The 19885-nt window shown below is 40.2% G+C and overlaps 1 protein-coding gene across 1 annotated transcript; it reads left to right on the top strand.

Moving 5' to 3' along the window:
* The first annotated feature begins 2679 nt into the window (after positions 1 to 2679).
* Positions 2680 to 17920, top strand: LOC134208384 (uncharacterized). The gene is made up of 2 exons (XM_062684368.1): positions 2680 to 3171; positions 17474 to 17920. The coding sequence occupies exons 1-2, from the start codon at positions 2748 to 2750 to the stop codon at positions 17827 to 17829; spliced, it is 780 nt and encodes a 259-aa protein (XP_062540352.1). The 5' UTR covers positions 2680 to 2747; the 3' UTR covers positions 17830 to 17920.
* Positions 17921 to 19885: the final 1965 nt, after the last annotated feature.

Here is a 19885-nt window from a genome sequence, read left to right as displayed (position 1 = left end):
CCATGTGTTGTCAACTTCGATATTCGCTCCGAATGTTCTGCCATTGTCATCAGGTGACCGGCGCTAATAGAATGGATATCCTCCATCATTTCCAGATTACGTTTCCGAAAGAAATGCACGTGGATAGCATTTCGCGCATTTATTATCAGCATATAAACCAAAGTTGGATTGTAGTGTCCGCAAAGTCCATGAACCTTATTGGTCTTCACCACTTTGTATATATCTCAGGGTCAGGGTCGCAAAAATGATGTTAGCAATTTGATCTTCTGTAATCTTGTCCACCACCCAAAGAAGAATTTGTGCGTGCGACAAACCTTTTTTTGTCTTTATTGAGGAGATTTTCAGCCCTAGGCTGGCTCATCTCTTGTTTGGCAAATCTCTTTCCTGCCCGGGCTACGATTTTAAGTTATAAAATTCACCGTTTCATTGTTTTCCAACAGATTTGGAGGAAGGATACATTATACTCTATATTTCTGCGTAGATTTTTTGATCTCCTGATTGGGTACATGGGGACAATTTTATTGCGGGGATAAGGTCAAAAGGAGTTGAAAATAGGTCAACTTCCTTTTAATCATGGATTCAGACATTTGGCCGAATGCCACTAGGCCGAACAAACCATTATTTGGTCGAATGGGTAATCCGGCCGAATAGGTCATTTGAAAAGTGAGAAATGAAGTGCGAAAAGTGAGACGTCTCATTTTTCACTACTTATTCCCCATTTCTCACTGTAAATAATGATTAGTGCGATGTGAGAAGTGAGACGTCTTAATTCTCACTTCTCACTATAAAAAACAAAAAGTGAGAAGTGAGAAGTGAGTATTGAAACGTCTTACTTCTCACTTTGCACTACTCACTTTTCACAGTGAGAAGTGAGAAATGAGACGTATCACTTCTCACACCCCATTCCTAACTTCTCAGTGAGAAATTAGAAGTTGGTAGTGAGACATTTGTCCTGGTCGGCTAAATTACCTACTTGGCCAAATGTCATATTTGATCAAATGTCCTATTTAAACAAATCTCTATTTCTGCCAAATGTCCTTTGCGGCCAAATGTCCCATTCGGCCAAGTGTCCTATTCGGCCAAGTGTCCCATTAGGCCAAACGTCCTATTCGGACAAATGTCCTATTCGGCCAAATGTCTTATTCGGCCAAATGATCTATTCGGCCAAATGACCTACTCGTCCAAATGACCTGTCGAATTGGGGGAAGGGTCGTTTGGCCGAAACCCATTCGGCCGAAAACCATTTGGCCGAATGCCACTAGAACAAACAAACCATTAGTCCGAAACTCATCTGGCCGACAGGGTCGTTTGGCCGAAGAGGTCATTAGGCCGACAGGCTCATTAGGCCGAAAAGATTATTTGGCGAAAGGGTCATTTGGCGAAAGGGTAATTTGACCGAAAGGGTCATTTGACCAAAAGGGTCATTTGGCCGGAAGGGTCATTAGGCCGAAAGGGTCACTTGGCCGAAAGGGTCGTTTGGCCGAAATGGTCGTTTTTTTACAGCGAGAAAGAATATATGAGAAATGAGAAGTGAGACGTCTCACTGTAAAAAAGAGGAGCGCGAAGTGAGTAGTGAGACGTCTCACTTCGCGCTTCTCACTTTTTACAGCGAGAAGTGAAGTGTAAGACGTCTCACTTCTTATCCCCATTTTCTCACTTTTCAAATCACCTATCCGGCCGTCTTATTCGGCCAAATGTCCTATTCGGCCAATTGACCCTTTTGGGCAAATGACCCTTTCCGCCAAACGACCTTTTTGGCCGAATGGGTTTCGGCCAAATGGCATTCGGTCGACCAGTATTCATCCAAACGGTCATTCCCCCGCAGAAAAAATACAGGAAATCGATAATGTTTTCAACCGGAAAACATCTTTTACCGAAACTAGAATTAAATTCGCCATCTCCTACGTCAAGTTTCAGTTGGAATGTAGAGCCATTGAAAATGAAGATCGATATTATATCATGCCTTTGCTCATTTGCTCTCTGAAATACTTAATATAAATAACTTCCATGATTATGATTAATTCATCCTAGAAAATAAACCACCTATTTTTCTCCTGACGGTATGTTTTAGAATACGGATTTCAAGCTCAATATAAATCTCACATTTTAAGATTGACCTCCACTGCAGAGCGCATCACTCAATGGCAGAATAACGTACATGTAGACAAAAGCGCGAAAATCCCCGACAGGGGTACGCTGCGCTCTGGCTGGCGCTTCCCTCCTTCTCTGGGGCGGATGACCACCTGTTTGCTAATACACCGGACTTATATTTACTCATTATGCTACTGGCTGGCTGGGCTGCGTCGCCGCCGCCGTGGTGGACAAAACAAAGAAAATCTTATTGTCGGTTTTCGAAGTCGTTGTCACCGTGATTCGCGGTTGCATTGGGGCAATGCGCTTCCGACTCGGAACGAGTGCACTTAAACGGTTCGAAATCAATTTCTGCGGTTGATTCCGCACGTGGAGACATTTCGCTTTTCTTTTGGCTACTGGGTTTTCCAGTTGTTGCTTTCTTCGTTTGCTCAAGTGGAAAAATTGCTCCGATCCCATTCCTGGGTCCACCTCGTCGCCGCGTTAGGGTTTACCAGGGGCCAGGGCAACTGCACTTAATGGAAATTTTACCATATCTCTATAAATTGTTGGCTGCAGATCGTCCGGCGCGTCAGTTGTGCTCAGACAATAAACAGTTCCGGACTCGAGTTCCTCCCAAATCCGCAGTTGGTTGAGCTTGAGAATCGAGAAACGAGATGGAAAATTCCAGTGCACGGTCGTCTTTGGTGGCGGTGATGTTCTTGGCGGTGGGACTGGTGCTGCCAGTCTATTCGAAGGACGTGTTCAAGGACTGTGCCGGGGTGGAGAACACGGTGTCCTGCTTCGGGTCGAAGATGGTGCAAAATGGACTCAAACGTTTGGCCAGTGAAAAATCGCTGCGAATTGTGCCGGGGGTGGAAATTGTTGAGGCCACACCTCATGACAGTGACGAGGAGGCATATCGATCGTTCAATGAGATTCAAGAAGAAGAAACGGGTGTGCTGGGACGTGTAACGCGCTATCTGGGCAATCATGAACTGAAAATCAATCTTGGTGAAATGATGGGAAAGATTGAACTCCGGAATGTGCTACAAACGACGCTGAAATCGTTCCAGGATGATATGGTTGGTGATATCGAAGGTACGGTGTTATTACTAACTGTATAAATATATGTATGAAATAGGGGCACTGATGACTTTGTGAAAAAAGTGGATTGGATCTATAAACAATGTTTCATGTAGTAAACTTGCAGAAAGTAAACTAAAATAACTGAACCGGTTGGTTGAGAAACTACAAGTGTGACATATGCTTCAAGTTGTTGAATTTTGCCTAAAACTATTGATATGTATCGAAGAAATCGAAAGTTTCGGTATCAATTGTCCAGAAAACGTTTTTTTGTTAGTGTAAAAAGGTTTTCCCGGTTTTTCAAAACAATGATTAAAGTGTTTTTTTTAATATCAATTTTGAGTAAAAATAAACATATCCCAAAGATGGCTCCAAGCAATGGAGTAAAAAAAGTATTTATTCGGAACGAAACATGTATGACATCAGTACAATCAAAGTTAATTGCCTGTTATGAAAATTATGGTGAGCTTCTTAGTGTCACTTGTCATAAGACGAGTTTGTACTATCCCATTTAATTCCACCACTTCATGGTACAAACTCTTATGACAAGTGTTAATTGCCTATTTTTTGACATGTTTGATGTTTCAAGCTTGAGTCAGTGGCACCGGAAGTTGTGGGCAAGACAAGCGCTAGTAGGTAGTTTAAAACATTTTCGCATGTCTTGATAGATTGTTGGAAGTCCTCAGGGATAAGCTTGTGTAGGAGCCTCAAAGCCCCCTATGGCCGCATGAAATCTTGGAAGAAAATTTGATAAGCATACCCGAAAATGTGTCTGTATTCGTTCCTGAATATAAAATACCTGTGAATGCGATTAGATTCCAGAATTCTTGAAATTACGTAAACAATCTCTAGCAATCCACAAGGATTCATAAAAGTTACTGAAAAGCTTCATAAAATAAAATTTTACAAATATAATATTTTTGCCTGTTACTCAAGAATTAGCTCTACAACAAACCATTCAAGTTGACATTTCTCCGATTAAATACACTTTTTTTTTGTGCTACCCATGTTTCAGAACGTTAACGCGCCTCTGTATTTGGTAGATTTATAACCCCTCCCTGTATTTTTGGCGATCTTTTGCTAAGCCCTCCTCATAAGTATGGCCACGTGATTTTTTTCTCGGGTGCGAAGTGTACATTCGAAAAACTTAACAAAAACTCTCCTGAAAACATGAATATGTTTCCAGAATAGAGCAGAGAGCAATAGGGGGCTTGTCGTAGCTCCAAAAGATGATCGTATAACATTTCGCGTAATTCATTTTCGCGGTTGATCAATTCGCGGGATAACTTTTAGTGGAATGGACCGTTTCGTGGAATACTTTTAACATTTAGCAGAATGGTTTTTTTTTTCATTAGGAATGGTTTAGATTGTCATTTCCTTTGATAAGCATAGTGTAGAATGGCTTCTTCTTTTTCTTCTTCTACTTGTTCTTTTTAGCTGCTTCGCAGTTCGCAGTGTTCATTAAGCACTTTCACAACTAATAACTTCAAGGTTTCTGAGCCAAGTACATTTTTTTGCTTTCGTATATCATGAGGTTAATACGTTGATACTTTCATGTCCAGAAAAGTCAGGGAGGACAGGGAGTCAAACCCAGCCACCTTGACTATAGTCTTGCTTTGCAGTTATGTATCTTACCGCACGGCTAAGGAAGCCATCTCAGAATAGAAGAAGTTCTCGAAAATTTATTTGCCCCTTACAAATCCTTTAATATTCCTGGCAGGCAGGCCCCTTTAATGAAGGGCTTATCTCCTCTCCTTGCTTTGTACCGGGCAGACGCACCCATTTGAAGAGTTCACTTGAAGAAGGCATTACCCCTCCTTTCGCCTTATACCGGTTTTCAATAAATTATAACATCTTCCCTTCCCTGAATGCCCACTGTGGGACGTCAAAATCGCTATGAACGCTCAGGTAGGAAGGCAGGAAATGTATAGATCGATCATCGGACCGAAAAGTCTGCATGCCGTATCGAACGACAACGGCCAACGATGCATAAACTTCGCAGCCTCCCGCGGAATGGTAGTCCGGAGCACTTTCTTCTCCCGCAAGAATATCCACAAGGCCACATGGAAATCACCTAATCAAGTAACGGAAAACCAAATCGACCACGTTCTAAGCGACGGTAAATTCTTCTCCGACATCACGAACGTACGCACTTCCACAGTGCGAATATTGAATCCGACCACTACCTCGTTGCAGTATGCCTGCGCTCAAAACTCTCGACGGTGATCAACACGCGTCGGAGTCGTCCGCTGCGACTAAACATTGGGCGGCTACAAGACGGTAGACTAGCCCAAGACCAGACTGACAATAGTCATTCTCGTCGTATTTTTTTTCAAACGAAAAAATATAGTCTTCGTCATAACATGGCACGACGCAACAACTTATCGGTTTCTTCACGGCGCATACTTACCACGAAGATAGTCACTCGGCCAAAAGTTGTGACGATTTCCGTCGTCACTTCTTCGCATAATTGAATGCACGTCATTGTAGACGGAGTGGCTAAAACCATAATGGCGTCTCAATCAGAGAATCAGAGAAACGACTGGTATGACAGCGACTGTGAGCAGTTAGTTGAGGAGAAGAATGCAGCATAAGCGTGATTACCGTTCACGTAAGGGACACATGCCACGATATGTTTAGGGACATAAACGGGAACCTTCTTACAAACGATTGTAAGGTGATCCAAAGGTGGCGGCAGCACTACGAAGGGCATCAAAACGGCGATGTGGCAGACAACGATGGCGGTATGGGAAAGAACTAGGGGGCACGCGCGCAGGACATACGACTTCCGGCTCCGAATCTCCAGGAAATCCAAACAAAGCCCCTGGGGTTGACCAACTACCATGAGAGCTATTTAAATACGGTGGTGAGGCACTGTGGCTAGAGCGCTGCACTGGGTCCTTACCAAGATTTGGGAGAAGGAAGTTTTGCCGCATGAGTGTATGGAAGGTGTCGTGTGTCCCATCTACAAAAAGGGCGATAGGCTGGATTGTAGCAACTACCCTGCAATCACATTGCTGATCACCGCCTACAAGGTACTCTCTCAAATTTTATGCCGTCAGCTAGCACCAATTGCAAAAGAGTTCGTGGGACAGTACCAGGCGGGTTTTATGAGCGAACGTCCCACCACGGACCAGGTGTTTGCCATTCGCCAAACACTGCAGAAATGCCGCGATTACAACGTGCCCACGCATCATCTATTCGTCGACTTCAAAGCCGCATATGGCAGCTAATGCACGAACACCGGATAAACAGACACGGTCGATCAAAGCGACGATGGATCGGGTGATGCACGTAGTTCGAGTTTCAGGGGCATTCTCGAGTCTCGAAACCCGCAGAGGGTTACGGCAAGGTGATGGTCTTTCGTGTCTGTAATTCGAAGAGCAGGGATTAATATGAGTGGTACAATTTTCAATAAGACGGTCCAGCTATTTGGCTTCGCCGACGACATAGATATTATGGCACGTACTTTAGAGAGGATGGAGGAAGCCTACATCAGATTGATGAGGGAAGCCAAGCGGATCGGATTAGTCATGAACACGTCGAAGAGACAAAGTACATGATAGGAAGAGGTTCAAAGGAAGACAATGTGAGCCACCCACCACTAGATTTGTATCGGTGGTGATGAAATCGAGGTGGTTGAATAGTTCATGTACTTGGGCTCACTGGTGACTGCCGAAAATGATATAGGCAAAGAAATTCGGAGACGCATCATGGTAGGAATTCGTACTAACTTTGGTCTCCGCAAAATGCACCGATCGAATAGAGTTCGCTGCCGTACCAGTCATCTTCTCGGTATAAGGATAAGATAATGCTCGGCGAAAGGAATAGATAATGCTTTCTTTAAAAGAACGCGTCTGCCCGATATAAGGTAAAGAAACGAGTGAGGTTTTCTTTAAATATATGCATCTGCGCGGTATGAGCCGAAAGGAGTAGATAATGCCTTATCTGGAAGAACGCGGCTGCCCAGTGTAAAAGGAAAGGGACTCGAGAATGCCCCTGAAACTCAAACTTGAACCGTCTAAATTTATTGCGCGAATTGATCAACCGCGAAAATGAATTCCGCGAATTGGTTTTCGGCGAAATGTTATACAATCTTCTGAATCAGTCCCCATTACAAATTTGTAGGATTCTTCCAATACTTAAGGAACTACACTTACAGTCAAATCAGAGGCGATTAAAATTGCGAGGGAAGATTGATTTTGAATCTTGAACATATCAGATTTATTTTGTCCACAGTTTAGTTCATTGTAATGTTTGTTTGATCCTCAAGCGAAATTCGAGTTTTTCCATAAAAAAATAAAGAAACTTTCAATAAACAATTCAAGGTAGAAGCGTTTAATATATCCAGAGAACCAAATTAATGGAACTGGGAGCCATTCTCAATATGCACGTTTCCTTAGCTCATACATTTTCAGTCTATAACGGCACCGGCCACGTCCTTTCGATCATATATGAAAGAAAAGAATGTTAGTCAGACTTTCGTTGCTACTAGAGGCAAAGATTACCTCTGGATCTCCACGATTGTCTAAGGACGGGGTATGGTGTAAGTGGGAAAGGATAATTTATTTGTGTTCACTTCGGTAAGCAATGCAATCTTTGGAATGGAATATATAAGTAGTCGACTCTCCACATCTCGATATGGAAGGGACCATCGAGATAAGAAGAAGATCGAGGAATGAAAGGAAAGTTGAAATGAGAAATGGATCGGAAACAGCTCGTTGCGATGAAAAACGACAACAGAACAAATGTCTTTCTTGTTTATTGTGTTTATTATTGCCCCACTACAGTAACATTTTGGTTTTATAATGATTTGAAGGCACTCTTGTAGAGTAAATAATGGTCTTCAAGAGCTTTATAAAACTATAAATTTTACTTGGGCAAGGTGGTCTAGTAGCTTATAAATTTGAATATATCGACACAGGGAGAAAGAATCCTGAACAAAATATGACCAGAACACATCGAGATACAGAGATATCGAGATAGGGAGAATATCGAGTTGTAGAAATCAAAAGTGTATTTGGATTTAGAAGACCAAGAAAACCATCGGCCATAGGGAGAGATATCGAGATAACCAGTGAAGATATATCAGCTTCCACACTGATATTCTTCCCTCCCCCTTCATACGGGAGCTTGGCAGAAGGAAGGTCGTGCGATATGTGCCATCACAAATATTGCCCTCCGCTCGCTTTCAAATCGACTTCTATAAAAACATTCTTCATGCCTGCCGTATCCTAACGGAACTATCAATTCTATACTTTCGCCTCTAATGCTATCATGAACATGTACGTCCAAGTTTGGAAGATGATATTAGCATTTCCATATCATTGAGATAACCATATTATTTACAAACGAAATGTTTTAAAACGCTTTGTCCTCGCACAGGTAAAAAACTTCATAATCAAATTTTGTTTTATTATTTCATTAAATCAATCGTGCTCTGCGACAGGTTGCAAATCTCTTTATTAAATATATAAAAAAAACTCTGATTGATCCACCTAGCGGTGTTTGTGCCTTTCTCGTACAGCTTGAGCTTGAGCTTGAGCTTGATTGACTGCTCGTAGTTGCTACTCCATTATGACCAGATCAGCTGTTCTTGCACAGGGAACCAACAGATGTTTGCTTGGGACTAGCTCACATCTTCAATGTACAAGTAGGGGAAGGGGGGGGGGCAATATGCCCTAGCTAAGCAAACACTGCTTTATTGTCTTATTTGTAACGCTATTCATGGGTATTTTTACATTATGCAAAAGTTAAACAAGATAGCTAGTTGATGCCATTCAAAAAAGGTCAAAATCTCAATCATATTGATAATATTCATATTTCAAAAAAGTGGTGATATTCTGTTGCCGGAAAACTCATGAGGCAAAACGCCTTTTAGCTGGCAGCTCCTAGGGAACAAAGTACCACGTGTCTGCGAATCATCATTCTGGTATGGATAGTGCATGGAGACGCAAGTACATTGTAGGTTAGTGCCACTAGGGCGTTTTGCCTCGCCAAAATGTTAGATGTTTCTTCAAAATGTGGAAATTTTCGGTTTTCCCGACCTTCCCATATACTATTCTGAAACTTTTTTCGCCTAACCTACATAATTTTAGATCTAGTTTTGTTACGGCTATCTTAATGACGGTAAACATGAGGGAAACCACAAAAGGCGTTTTGCCTCGGGGGAGCGTTTTGGGGCATCTTCCCCTACTAGTGATCTCATTTTTTAGGTCATACTGGCGCCTGCCACGTCAGAATGCAAGTCAATGTAGGGAAGGGGGAGGAAATGATGATGCAATCACTCGCCCACTGCAAGCCGAATATACCTCTGCACTTGCCACGAGTTCATGCGGAATTTGTTGCTATTTTTGGATTAGGTTCGAGAGGCAGAGGCCCGAGAAAGCAACTGATGGAATTTCTAAGTGGATGTTTGGAAACGTTAATTTCCAATTCTAGCAGATTACTGTTAGAATATTCAAGTTGAAGGTATAGGAATTGAAATGGAAACGGTATGGAAGTCCATTTCCAGTTCTAGTGATTGCTAGAACATGAGAAATATAGAGAAAGAAACAAAGTAGAAGAATGAAACGGATTGAATGGGGATTGAATCCACGACCTCCTGCGTATGAGGCAGAAGCAGTAGCCATATGACTACCAAGCCCGCTCCACCTTGCGGTGTTTGTGCCTTTCTCGTACATTAGATATACTAAAAAAATTGAGTGAGAATTTCTTAGCGTGTTTTTGACGTAAAACTACGTCTGTCTTTTCTATATTGGGGTACACTTTACGATTGCAAAAAATTGAAATATGATAGACTTCGAAAATATGATAGACTTCGATCGTTAATATCTCAGCCGTTTCTCGATGGATTTTCAATTTTCTTAGACCATTCGATCAAGGAAGAGTCAACGCTTCATAATGTACACTGAAGTCGTTTATTACGAGATTATTTTTACAGGAATAGTTTTCTACGCGATTTTTTTTCACGCGAGTTTCTGGATTTCCGCGGTTCCTTCAGACATACTTCGGGATTTACGCGGTTTTTTACGTTATTTTAATTTACGCGGCCCATATCTTCCGCGTAAAAACCAACTCTAGTGTGTTACAATATCTATGTATGATAATATTTACTGTTAAAAACTTGCTAACAGTTTAGCACTTGGTTTCTAAGTAATTTATTAGCATTTCTTTAGTTATTCATTGAAAGTTTTTTAAAGTCCGCCATTGCAGGGTTTTTAGCTGGTGCAGTTCGTTTATGCAAGCGGTTCTCAACCTGGGGTACATGTACCCCTGGGGGTACCCTCGCTGGTCCCAGGGGGTACCTCGGACAATAATGCGTAATGGCGGATGTATTACAATTCCAATCAAAATTTATTGATAAAATTGTCATTGTCAATTGTCAACTTTGTCTTGTACATATTATGTATGGTGATCAATAAATTAAAGCCAAATGAATTCTGCTCTCCACAACCAGCACAAGATCAAAAGGACAATACTTCTAACAAATTAAAAAAAAAGTTCAATGCAATCTACCTATTCGAAACAAAATGTTGAATACTTTGTTAAGAATATGCTTCTGAACTAAATCTTGAGTCTTAAGGTACGGTGAAGCCTCCATTTGAGAGGTATGAAGGCTTTCTCCCGAAAAAGTCAGTTGCTTCGTTGCAAGAGGATTGTAAGCATTCTTCTACGTTTCTCGGAAGCCCCTTTTCCAAGCATCTCAGAAGCCTCCCTTCAAGAGCCTCTGAAGCATCTTTTTAAGAAGATCGGGAGCTTCTTTTCGAGAGGCCCGGAAGCCTCCTTTCAAGAGGCCCGGAAGCCTGTTTTCAAGAGGCCAAGAAGCCTCCTTTTATGAGGGACGGAAGCCTCCTTTCAAGAGGCTCGGCATGCTGCTTTAATAAGGCTCTCTGAAGGCTTTTTTTTTAAGAGGCTCGGAAGGCTTTTCAAGAGGCTTCTAAGCTCTCCTCGGAAGAGGTTTAGGATTGTCTTTTCAAGATAGTCAGAGGCCTCCCTTAAAATGGCTCGAAGCCGCCTTACAGGCCAATTTAAGAAGCTTGGAAGTCACTTTTCAAGAGGCTCGGATACCTCTCTTTAAGAGCCTCGGAAGTCGCTTTTCAAGAGGCAAGGAAATCTACTTTCAAGAAGCTCAGAGGCGTCCTTTCAAGATGCTCAAAAGCCTTCTTTAAGTGGCTCGAAAGCCTACCTTCAACAGGATCGGTAGCCTCTGTTCAAGAGGTGTAGAAGCCTACTTTCATGAGGCACGGAAGCTTTTTTTTCAAGAGGTTTGGAGCCTCCAAATGCCATAAGTCCTGTATGAAGCTTGAAGTATAAGCTTAATAAAATCAATTTCACATTATAATGAAAATGTCAGCCAACTTTATGGAGAGCCATATATCCCGTTTGTTTTCAAATCCGTTTTTCATATATCTTCCACGCTTAATTTCATTAACACAAAAAGGGGGTACCTCAATTAATACAAAAGTTTGAAGGGGTACCTCCCTAGAAGAAGGTTGAGAACCGCTGGTTTATGCTAACTTAAACGTGCGTTTTCCTTGGAAAGCTTGGAGGCGTTTGATGGTAGCTTCTTGCTTACGTCTGTTGATGCCATTAGAGGGGCTCGGAATCTTCTTCGCTGTTGCAGTGAATGCGTTGTGGTAAACTTTCTTTGGCTCGTTTTTTGCTGATTCGTAGGTATCTGCCGGAGTAAACGCTAAGTCCGACGCAATTCACGTGAAGGAATAATTATTATTATCAATAACGCCGTTGACACCCCAGCTTTCTCAGTGGGTTTTTCTGTAATGAGCCACAAGGGGCTTAGACTGACTTAGCGATGAGTGGTAAGTCTCTGTAGCAGTTTGCGTCGGTGAAGGTTGCAGCTGTACACTATCAGCCAGGCTTGTTCTTTTCAAATTGTGTAATCGATTATCATTCAAAATAATGTAAACCTAATTAATACCAATTTAATGTCAACAATGAAATTCAATCGGATGTTTGGCATTGTTACCAATGCATCGAATCGAGATACAATTATCGAATGATTGTTACTCTCTAGCGCAGGGCTGCCCAACGTACGGCCCGCGGGCCAGATGCGGCCCTAGGTTCTATTTTTTGTGGCCCGCGGTGTGTAAGAAAAAAAAAATTCAATGACTGGCCCGAAAGCTTTTCTATCTGGATCGAGAAGCTCCTTTTTTTTTTTTTTTTTTTATCTTTATTTTTGAGATTTTCAGCCCGCGGCTGGTTCATCTCATAAAGAAGCTCCTTCTTATTATTTATTAATACATAATGTAGGTTATTACTAATTAAAAGATTTATATCTGGGCAAGCTCGAAGTCGAATAATGCAGCACGGGCCAGTTTTGTTGTAAATTAGATTTTGGCAATACGGATGTAACCTTTCCAGGACGGAGAACTTGTTAGGGAATGCATATCGCCTGTTGTTGATAAGGTATGCTCTAAAGTTCAGTATTATTAGATTGTCGTGAAGTACGGCGAAGATTTGGTCGGCGTTCAGCCGGCGAAAGTAGAACAGAATATATTTTATGTTAATTCATGCGTGTGATTTGGCAGAACCCCGACCAGTTAGAGTTCGTACAGAAAACTGGAAAATTGCGTTTCGTGAAAAAGCCACATGCTTCTGAATCCATAATTGTAATTTATTTATTGTTATAACTGCTCATGCTCACAATCAATGAAAATAGTGAATGAAAGAAACAAGGCATAGGTCTTCATAAGAGGAAATGATGCTAATCATCAGGAAACGACTACCACAGGTATAGACCTGACGAAAGCTGGTAAGACCTGTAAGAAGAAGCTTGAACTCTTTTTTGAACTAGCAGGTCTAACAACTAATGGGGCTCCGGCAATGACAAGAAAGAACACGTGCGCTGAGACACTTGAAAATCAAAGCAATTCTCGCGCTTAGAATTACAGGGGCGTAACTGCATTGGTCGATTTCTCTTCGTGCTCTTGGATGCTTTCTTTTTATTAATGTGGCGAATTGCGGTAGATTTCCGATCTATGTGATCTATGAACTCCATGCAAAAACGATCAATATTCGTGGTGAAGCAACGCTAGTTATTAAAAAATCAACATTATCTACGCGAGGAAACTTAACAACCATTTATTCCAAATTATGTTGACGAAAATGAAAGCAGAGTACCAATGCCCAAGCTGCATGATCCTGTATGGGTGAGTGCTTGGCCTTTATAGTAGATGCCACCAAACATCTTAATGAATTGATCATAATGCTGCAAATCAGGGATCATCACGTCGAACTTTTATTATTCAACGTGCAAACTATTAAAACAAAATTGAAACAATTTCCGACTATTGATTGTCGAAAGCTGATATATTTCTTTAACCTTGTAGAAAATAGATGAAGCCTTTCAACAGAAATATTCAAGCCTATTCGTTAATTTTTGAGACTAGGGTGGGACAAAATTTTATTTTCACTTCCTGCATGGTTTTTGCACGCCTATTGGGCCCTATAATGCTTGTGCAAATTTTCAGATCAATCGGTGAAACTATATTTTAATTTTCCATAGGATTTACTATGGGGAAATTTAACTTTACAAAGAAAAAATCCCCCAGGTGTCCCATTATTCTCTAACGATAAATCGATCCAACTACATCATAGGAAAGTTTACCAGCAAACTTTCATTGGAAGACCGCAAAGTGATGCGACGCTCGTAAAAAATGTTATTTACATAAAACTAATTGCTGTATGAACGCAAGGCTCATTGTACTTTTTGTTGCAGCATCACTGCCGTCTGCTGCTTGCTGTTGTTTGTACGAGGCACCGCGTGGAGGATTCGCTTAGCATGAATGAAAAGCACTAGGGATACGTTTATTGGCCTTACTGTTTGAGTTTTGATTTGAATTATTGGTATCAATCAAATATCAAAGAAGCAAATCAACTTCATTAAATTATTCTCTTCTGAAATCAGTATCACAAGAATCATATCTCAGTCTTTCAGAAACACCAGAAAGCTTCTCGAAAGTAAGAATATGGAAATATTAAGAATTTCCTAAAGAATACCAGTATCGAAAAAAATTCCCGCTCAGACCAGCTTCGAACTATTGTTCGAAGAAAAATTTAGTGTGTAAGCAATGTGTCAAATGGAGATAATTGATCTCGAAAGGCAGCAACGTCAGACACATCTGTCGTAAGATATTTTCTCTTCCCAGAAGTGCATATCTGTGTGAAAAACTCTCATCCATAATGAAAGCAGTAAAAAGTAATTCAAAATTCGATAATCGATTGCGAAATCAATATGCGTATTGGAAAGAAGACAACAATTCCATTAATTAAGTAAAAGAAGAATAAACAAACACAAAAAAATATTGTTCTAACGCAATTAAATCGTCTTCAGTCTTCTTTTAAAACCATTTTGTCCATTCTGTAAAAATGTATTTACTTCAGTTATTTTAAAAATGTATAAAATTATGTTAGCGATATTTTCTGGCCCGCCAGCAAGTGACTATTTTGAAAATTGGTCCGTGGCTTGAAAAGGTTGGACAGGCCTGCTCTAGCGAGTTTTTATCAATTGGTAATTTGGATATGTGAACGCTTGAGAGTGTTGTTCATCTTCGATTATTTAAAAATTTTGTTTTTATCATCATTTTCAAATGTTGGTCCAAAAATTATATACATCACCAGTTATGCTCACTCAATCTCAGGAGCATAGGATAAATATCGAAAGTAGATTCAGGCTGGGCTTGAAAAATGCTTGCTCATCGCACAGAATAGTCGAAAATTTGTACATAACATACAGCTACGTAGTTCAACGTCACCTTTGCGTACAACCAGATTGGGCTGAACCTTTGAGTTTTTTTGTATATAAATCGTATTTTGGCCATAACTTTTGATTTCGTAGTCCGATCTGGTCAATTTTCAATAGGAAACAATGGGACAGGATTCCCCGTCGAATGCAACTAATCGCAACTAAATAGCAAACGAATCAAGAAAAGTACCTAGAAGATGACTAAGTTTTATTTTGCGCACATAAATACCCACACGCACACACATACACACAAACAGACATCATCTCAATTCGTCGAGCTGAGTCGATTGGTATATAACACTATGGGTCTCCGGTCCTTCTATCACAAAATCGTCTTGGAAGTTAATATATAGCCTTTTCGTTACACATCGGTGTACGAGAAAGGCAAAAAAGATCTTCAATAGTTTGCAATAGCCATCGATCAAGCAAGTACAGTGAGTGTTTTTGTCGTCGCGAAGTAATTAAGATATCGAATCAGTCTTCGGAAAATATGCGAATATGAAGCAGTTTATGATGATTGTAGCACATCCGGATGCCTGGTAGTAGGCCTATGGAAAGAAGAATTCTCAAGGTTTCTAAGAGTTTTTTTGGAATCTGTGGGAATCACAAATATACCTACGTTTGCATGAAATCTTAGAAGTTAGAAAGAAAATAGTCTTAAATTCGGAGTAACATTGTTTTGAGATTTCTGAAAACCCTTAAGGACAATCCTCACGGAATCCAAGTTTAAAAGTACTCGCGTTTTCTTGGGCACACTACTCAATACGGGAGGAACGCACATCTGTCATTATTATTGTTCCTAAAAATGACAGTTGTGCGTTGCTTCCGTATTGAGTGGTATGCCCTCAAAACGCGAGTACTTTTAAATTTGGATTCTATGATGCTAGTCGTTAATCGTACTGAATACCCTTAAAGATTCTTAAACGATCAGAAGCTTTACTGGTAGATCGTTGTGAAATTTTTGAAGATTTCTTAGGGTTCGAATTCCTAATAGGACGTTGTCAAAGGTGCTATTTTTAAGACGTGTCGCCACTACGTTTAAAGTAAAATCGTTTTTTTAGTATGGAGGATAAACATTTTAATTAAAGCCGAAACTTGCAATTTTCATTTGCCCTTGAGTTTTAACATACATGGGGCAAGTGGGACATATTTGAACAACATTTTCGATGGAACAATTTTAACTGTTTTTAGATCTTTGTCCAGTGAAAAATAAGTTCGGCATTCATATATCATTTGGATCTGAATCAGATGCGGTTAGATATCGTTGGCTTCGTTGTTTAAAAGTATTTTACAGTGCATTTTTTTAACCTTCTGAGATAGCAGATCATATTATTCTACAAAGTTATAGAGAATTTAATTCTAAGCATTTTTGCTTAATTAACATTTATTTTATCTTTCACCAATTCAAAATATTTTCAAAAACTGTCTAAGTATCGCTTCATCTTCGTCTTTGGAAAGCGCATCTTTTGGTTACATAAGATGGTTGATAGCTTCATTTTCAAGCATATTATAAGCGTTTTTTCATAAAAAAGTGATATTTTTCTGAGCATTCTACTGCAGCTAGTAGCAAATATTAGCAAAAATTTCAATCGTATTCTGAAAGTATACATTTAGGCCCATCGAATCCATGATATTTCATTTGTCCATCTTTGTCCACTTTAGCGTCAGCTCGAGGCGTAGCAAAAATATTGTGATTTCAGGGAAATTTGGGCAAAATGGGCACTTTAAAGTGGTCTGACCAGCACGAAACCCCTCGTAATCGATTTATCACACTTTTTCCCTCCAGGAAACTTATAATTATTGAAGTAACACCAGCGTCAGTTAGATGCACAGCAGAAATATTTTGATTTCAGGGTAATTGGGGCAAAATGGGCACTTCAAAGTGGTCTGACTAGCACTAAACCCCTCGCAATTGATTTATCGCACTTTTCTCCTTCAGGAAACTTATAATTATTGAAAAAATATCAGCGTCAGTTTGGGCATAGTCGAAATATTGTGATTTTTATGGGAATTGGGGCAAAATGGGCACTTTAAAGTGGTCTAACCAGTCTGACTGCGCAATCGATTCATCGCACTTTTTCCCTTCAGGAAACATATACTTTTTGGAAATTTCACAGCGTCAGCTGGAGTAATTGAATTTCGAGCCTTTTGCTTTTGAAAATCCCCAGTGTGCAACGTGTGCTGTTCCGTGGATGAAGCCAAATTTGGGTTGTTTCAACCATTCTCGGGTGAGTGGAAATAACACAAATTTGGGGCAAAGTACTCACCGAATTTGTTCGCATTTTACTTATTTTTGGTTGTTTCGCGGTTCCGTGCTGACTCCACCCCTCATTTAGTCAAGTATCCACCATGTTCTACCATCAGCGACACGAAAACACTGTTCCAGCACCAGCATCGGTGTTAGTCGTCAAGTCCGTGTCTCGTGCCCGCAATGTTTAAGGAAAAGGAAACATTTAAAATTGGTGCTTACTTACTTAATAATTATTTATCGTATAACCTTAACAAACAGAAGAAAAATCCTAACTGTTACATCTTTTCTCCACATTTCAGAAGCCCGAAAAAAGGACAAGGGCGGTCTCGGAGCCATCCTGATGATGGGAGTAATGATGAGCAAAATGCTAGGCGCCCTTGGATTTGGTGGCGTAGCGATGCTGGCAATGAAGGCACTCGGCGTTTCGATGATGGCCCTGCTGCTGTCCGGCATTCTGGGCCTGAAGAAGCTCACCGAAGGCGGTGGTGACCACAAGGGCCGCCACAATCAGGACGTGGATTTTCAGGTGCTGTCCGAAGAACCGGCTTCCGGGGGAAGCTACGGGACTCATCACGAAGCATCACACTCAGCAGACCATCGGCGGATATCCAAATTGGCCTATCGGGGGTGGAGCGATGAGTATGGGCGCGTTTGAAATTATGCTGATTGCCAATGGAGTATTGATGATTATTTTGAGATATTATTTATTTTAGAGTAATGCCGAAAATAATTTATTCTATTTACCATATTGATGATCATTATTTAGATATCACTTTCCTATGGAAGCTAAATCGCACCTAAATGTTGTCATATATTCTTAAATCCTTTATTAAAGACAAAATAAACATCACCGCCGGTAAAAATCGAATGGTGTCAAGTCAAAGAGATAATATGGAGATAATTGTTGTATGCTGTTATGAAACAAGTCGCATATCACATCATATTGCTGCAAAAACAATGAAAGACATAAATTTGATTTGCTGTGAAACCAATTATGCCGGCATATAATTCATTCATGTTCTGGTTATTATTGTTACCGAGGTTCATTGGCCATGACACATGGGGTGGAAATAAATTGAATTATTATGTGTTTAAAATTGGCTACATACCGACACATTCATTATTATCGCCTGTTTTATTCGGTAAATAACTTTCATGGTAATCCCTTCGCTCCAACTGTATACAGAATTAATGTGAATCAATCAGTTCATGTTGCTAGTTTGTTTTTTAATGGTTCAGAGTACTTCAAACGTAGAGACGGATGAACCAACCTCAAATCAATACAACTGATACATCATAACATAGAAAATGAAAAGTTTCGATTTAAATAATATGTATCAGTAACGGCCCTTTTCTTTCAAAGTAGAAATTCATGTTCTAGAGGAGTGAATGAAAATATATGAAACAAATTATACGGAAACTCGTGGCGTGCATGATTCTCATTCATTCAAAAACTCACGAAATGTGTTTCAGTATATTTGTTTCGAAAAACATGAAGCATGGCGAGTTTAATTTCCACAATAAAACCAGAGATTCAGGAAATATTCGGATGCGATGCATGCAGTTGGAGTTGTGAAATGGAACAACAATTGCTCATATCTTTTGGAAGGAAGTCAGTAACCATAACTATCAAACCAGAAAAAAAGCTTTGTTTGTTAAACAGAACTCGCGGAATACTCTACATTTGCTTCACTGCGATGCATTTTGTCTGTGCGACTTCTCTCTGGTCGAAGTGATTGATTTTGACCTAATTTAACTCTTTAATACTTCAAAAATAGTTTAATGCTTTCAAGAATCAAATATTAAAGACGGTCGTCTTTACATGCATCAATGGATAAATAGTGTGATACCGAGTAAAACTTTACACCTCGCAATCATCACAGGAAGATCAGGGGAGAGAAAAGGTAGAAGTAACTTATCTCTGGATTCAACTTGGAGATCAATATGATCATTTTTTTTTTAAATCCAACGCTGTCGTTGTTGCATGTGTGTTTGTCCCCATCGCTCAAAATTCAAAACAACTTCTTCGAAAAAATAATTTACGAGCATCTGCCACCTTTGCATCGCTCACCACTGCAGTAATTACTGTATCAGGACTACGTAACTGTAACATAAATTCGAGCTGATTGGAAATTGGGAGACAATTACTATTGCAAGCTCAAGCAATTATTCCCACTACGCTCTCAACCTACAGCACACAATAATCAACCAATCATCATATATCTGCTTGTCCCGCTACCCTCTACTCCACGCAATCAACCGTACTGCCGGCCAAACTGCGTAATGCATTACCGTCTACAGTTTGGTGTTATCATTCCTCAACATCAAAAAAATGACCATTGGTTGTCGTTTTATCATATTTCGCATCTATCCGCATCAACGAAACTCTTGGGAGTCCGACGAATTCTGCTGTTCTGGCAGTTCTATATGAGAATTTGTAATAGCGGAGCGAATGAACATAAGTTCATATGAAGCCGTTTGTTGTTTTCTTCCTAGTGCAATTTTCCGTTACCAATTCGTTTATATTTCCGAGAAGCCCTATAGAGAAATCCTTGAAGATTCTGATAGAATAAACTGCTGACAATAATATTATGGCTAGGCTGACCATACGTACCGTATTTAACGGGACAGTCCCGTATTTTGGATTTTATTGTGCTGTCCCGTCGTAATTGAAAAAAATCCTTAATTTGTCCCGTTTTTCATTAATTCTT

Source organism: Armigeres subalbatus, chromosome 1 (assembly GCF_024139115.2).
Source record: "Armigeres subalbatus isolate Guangzhou_Male chromosome 1, GZ_Asu_2, whole genome shotgun sequence".
Lineage (NCBI taxonomy): Eukaryota > Metazoa > Arthropoda > Insecta > Diptera > Culicidae > Armigeres > Armigeres subalbatus.
This window is presented reverse-complemented; position numbering and strand designations above follow the sequence as displayed.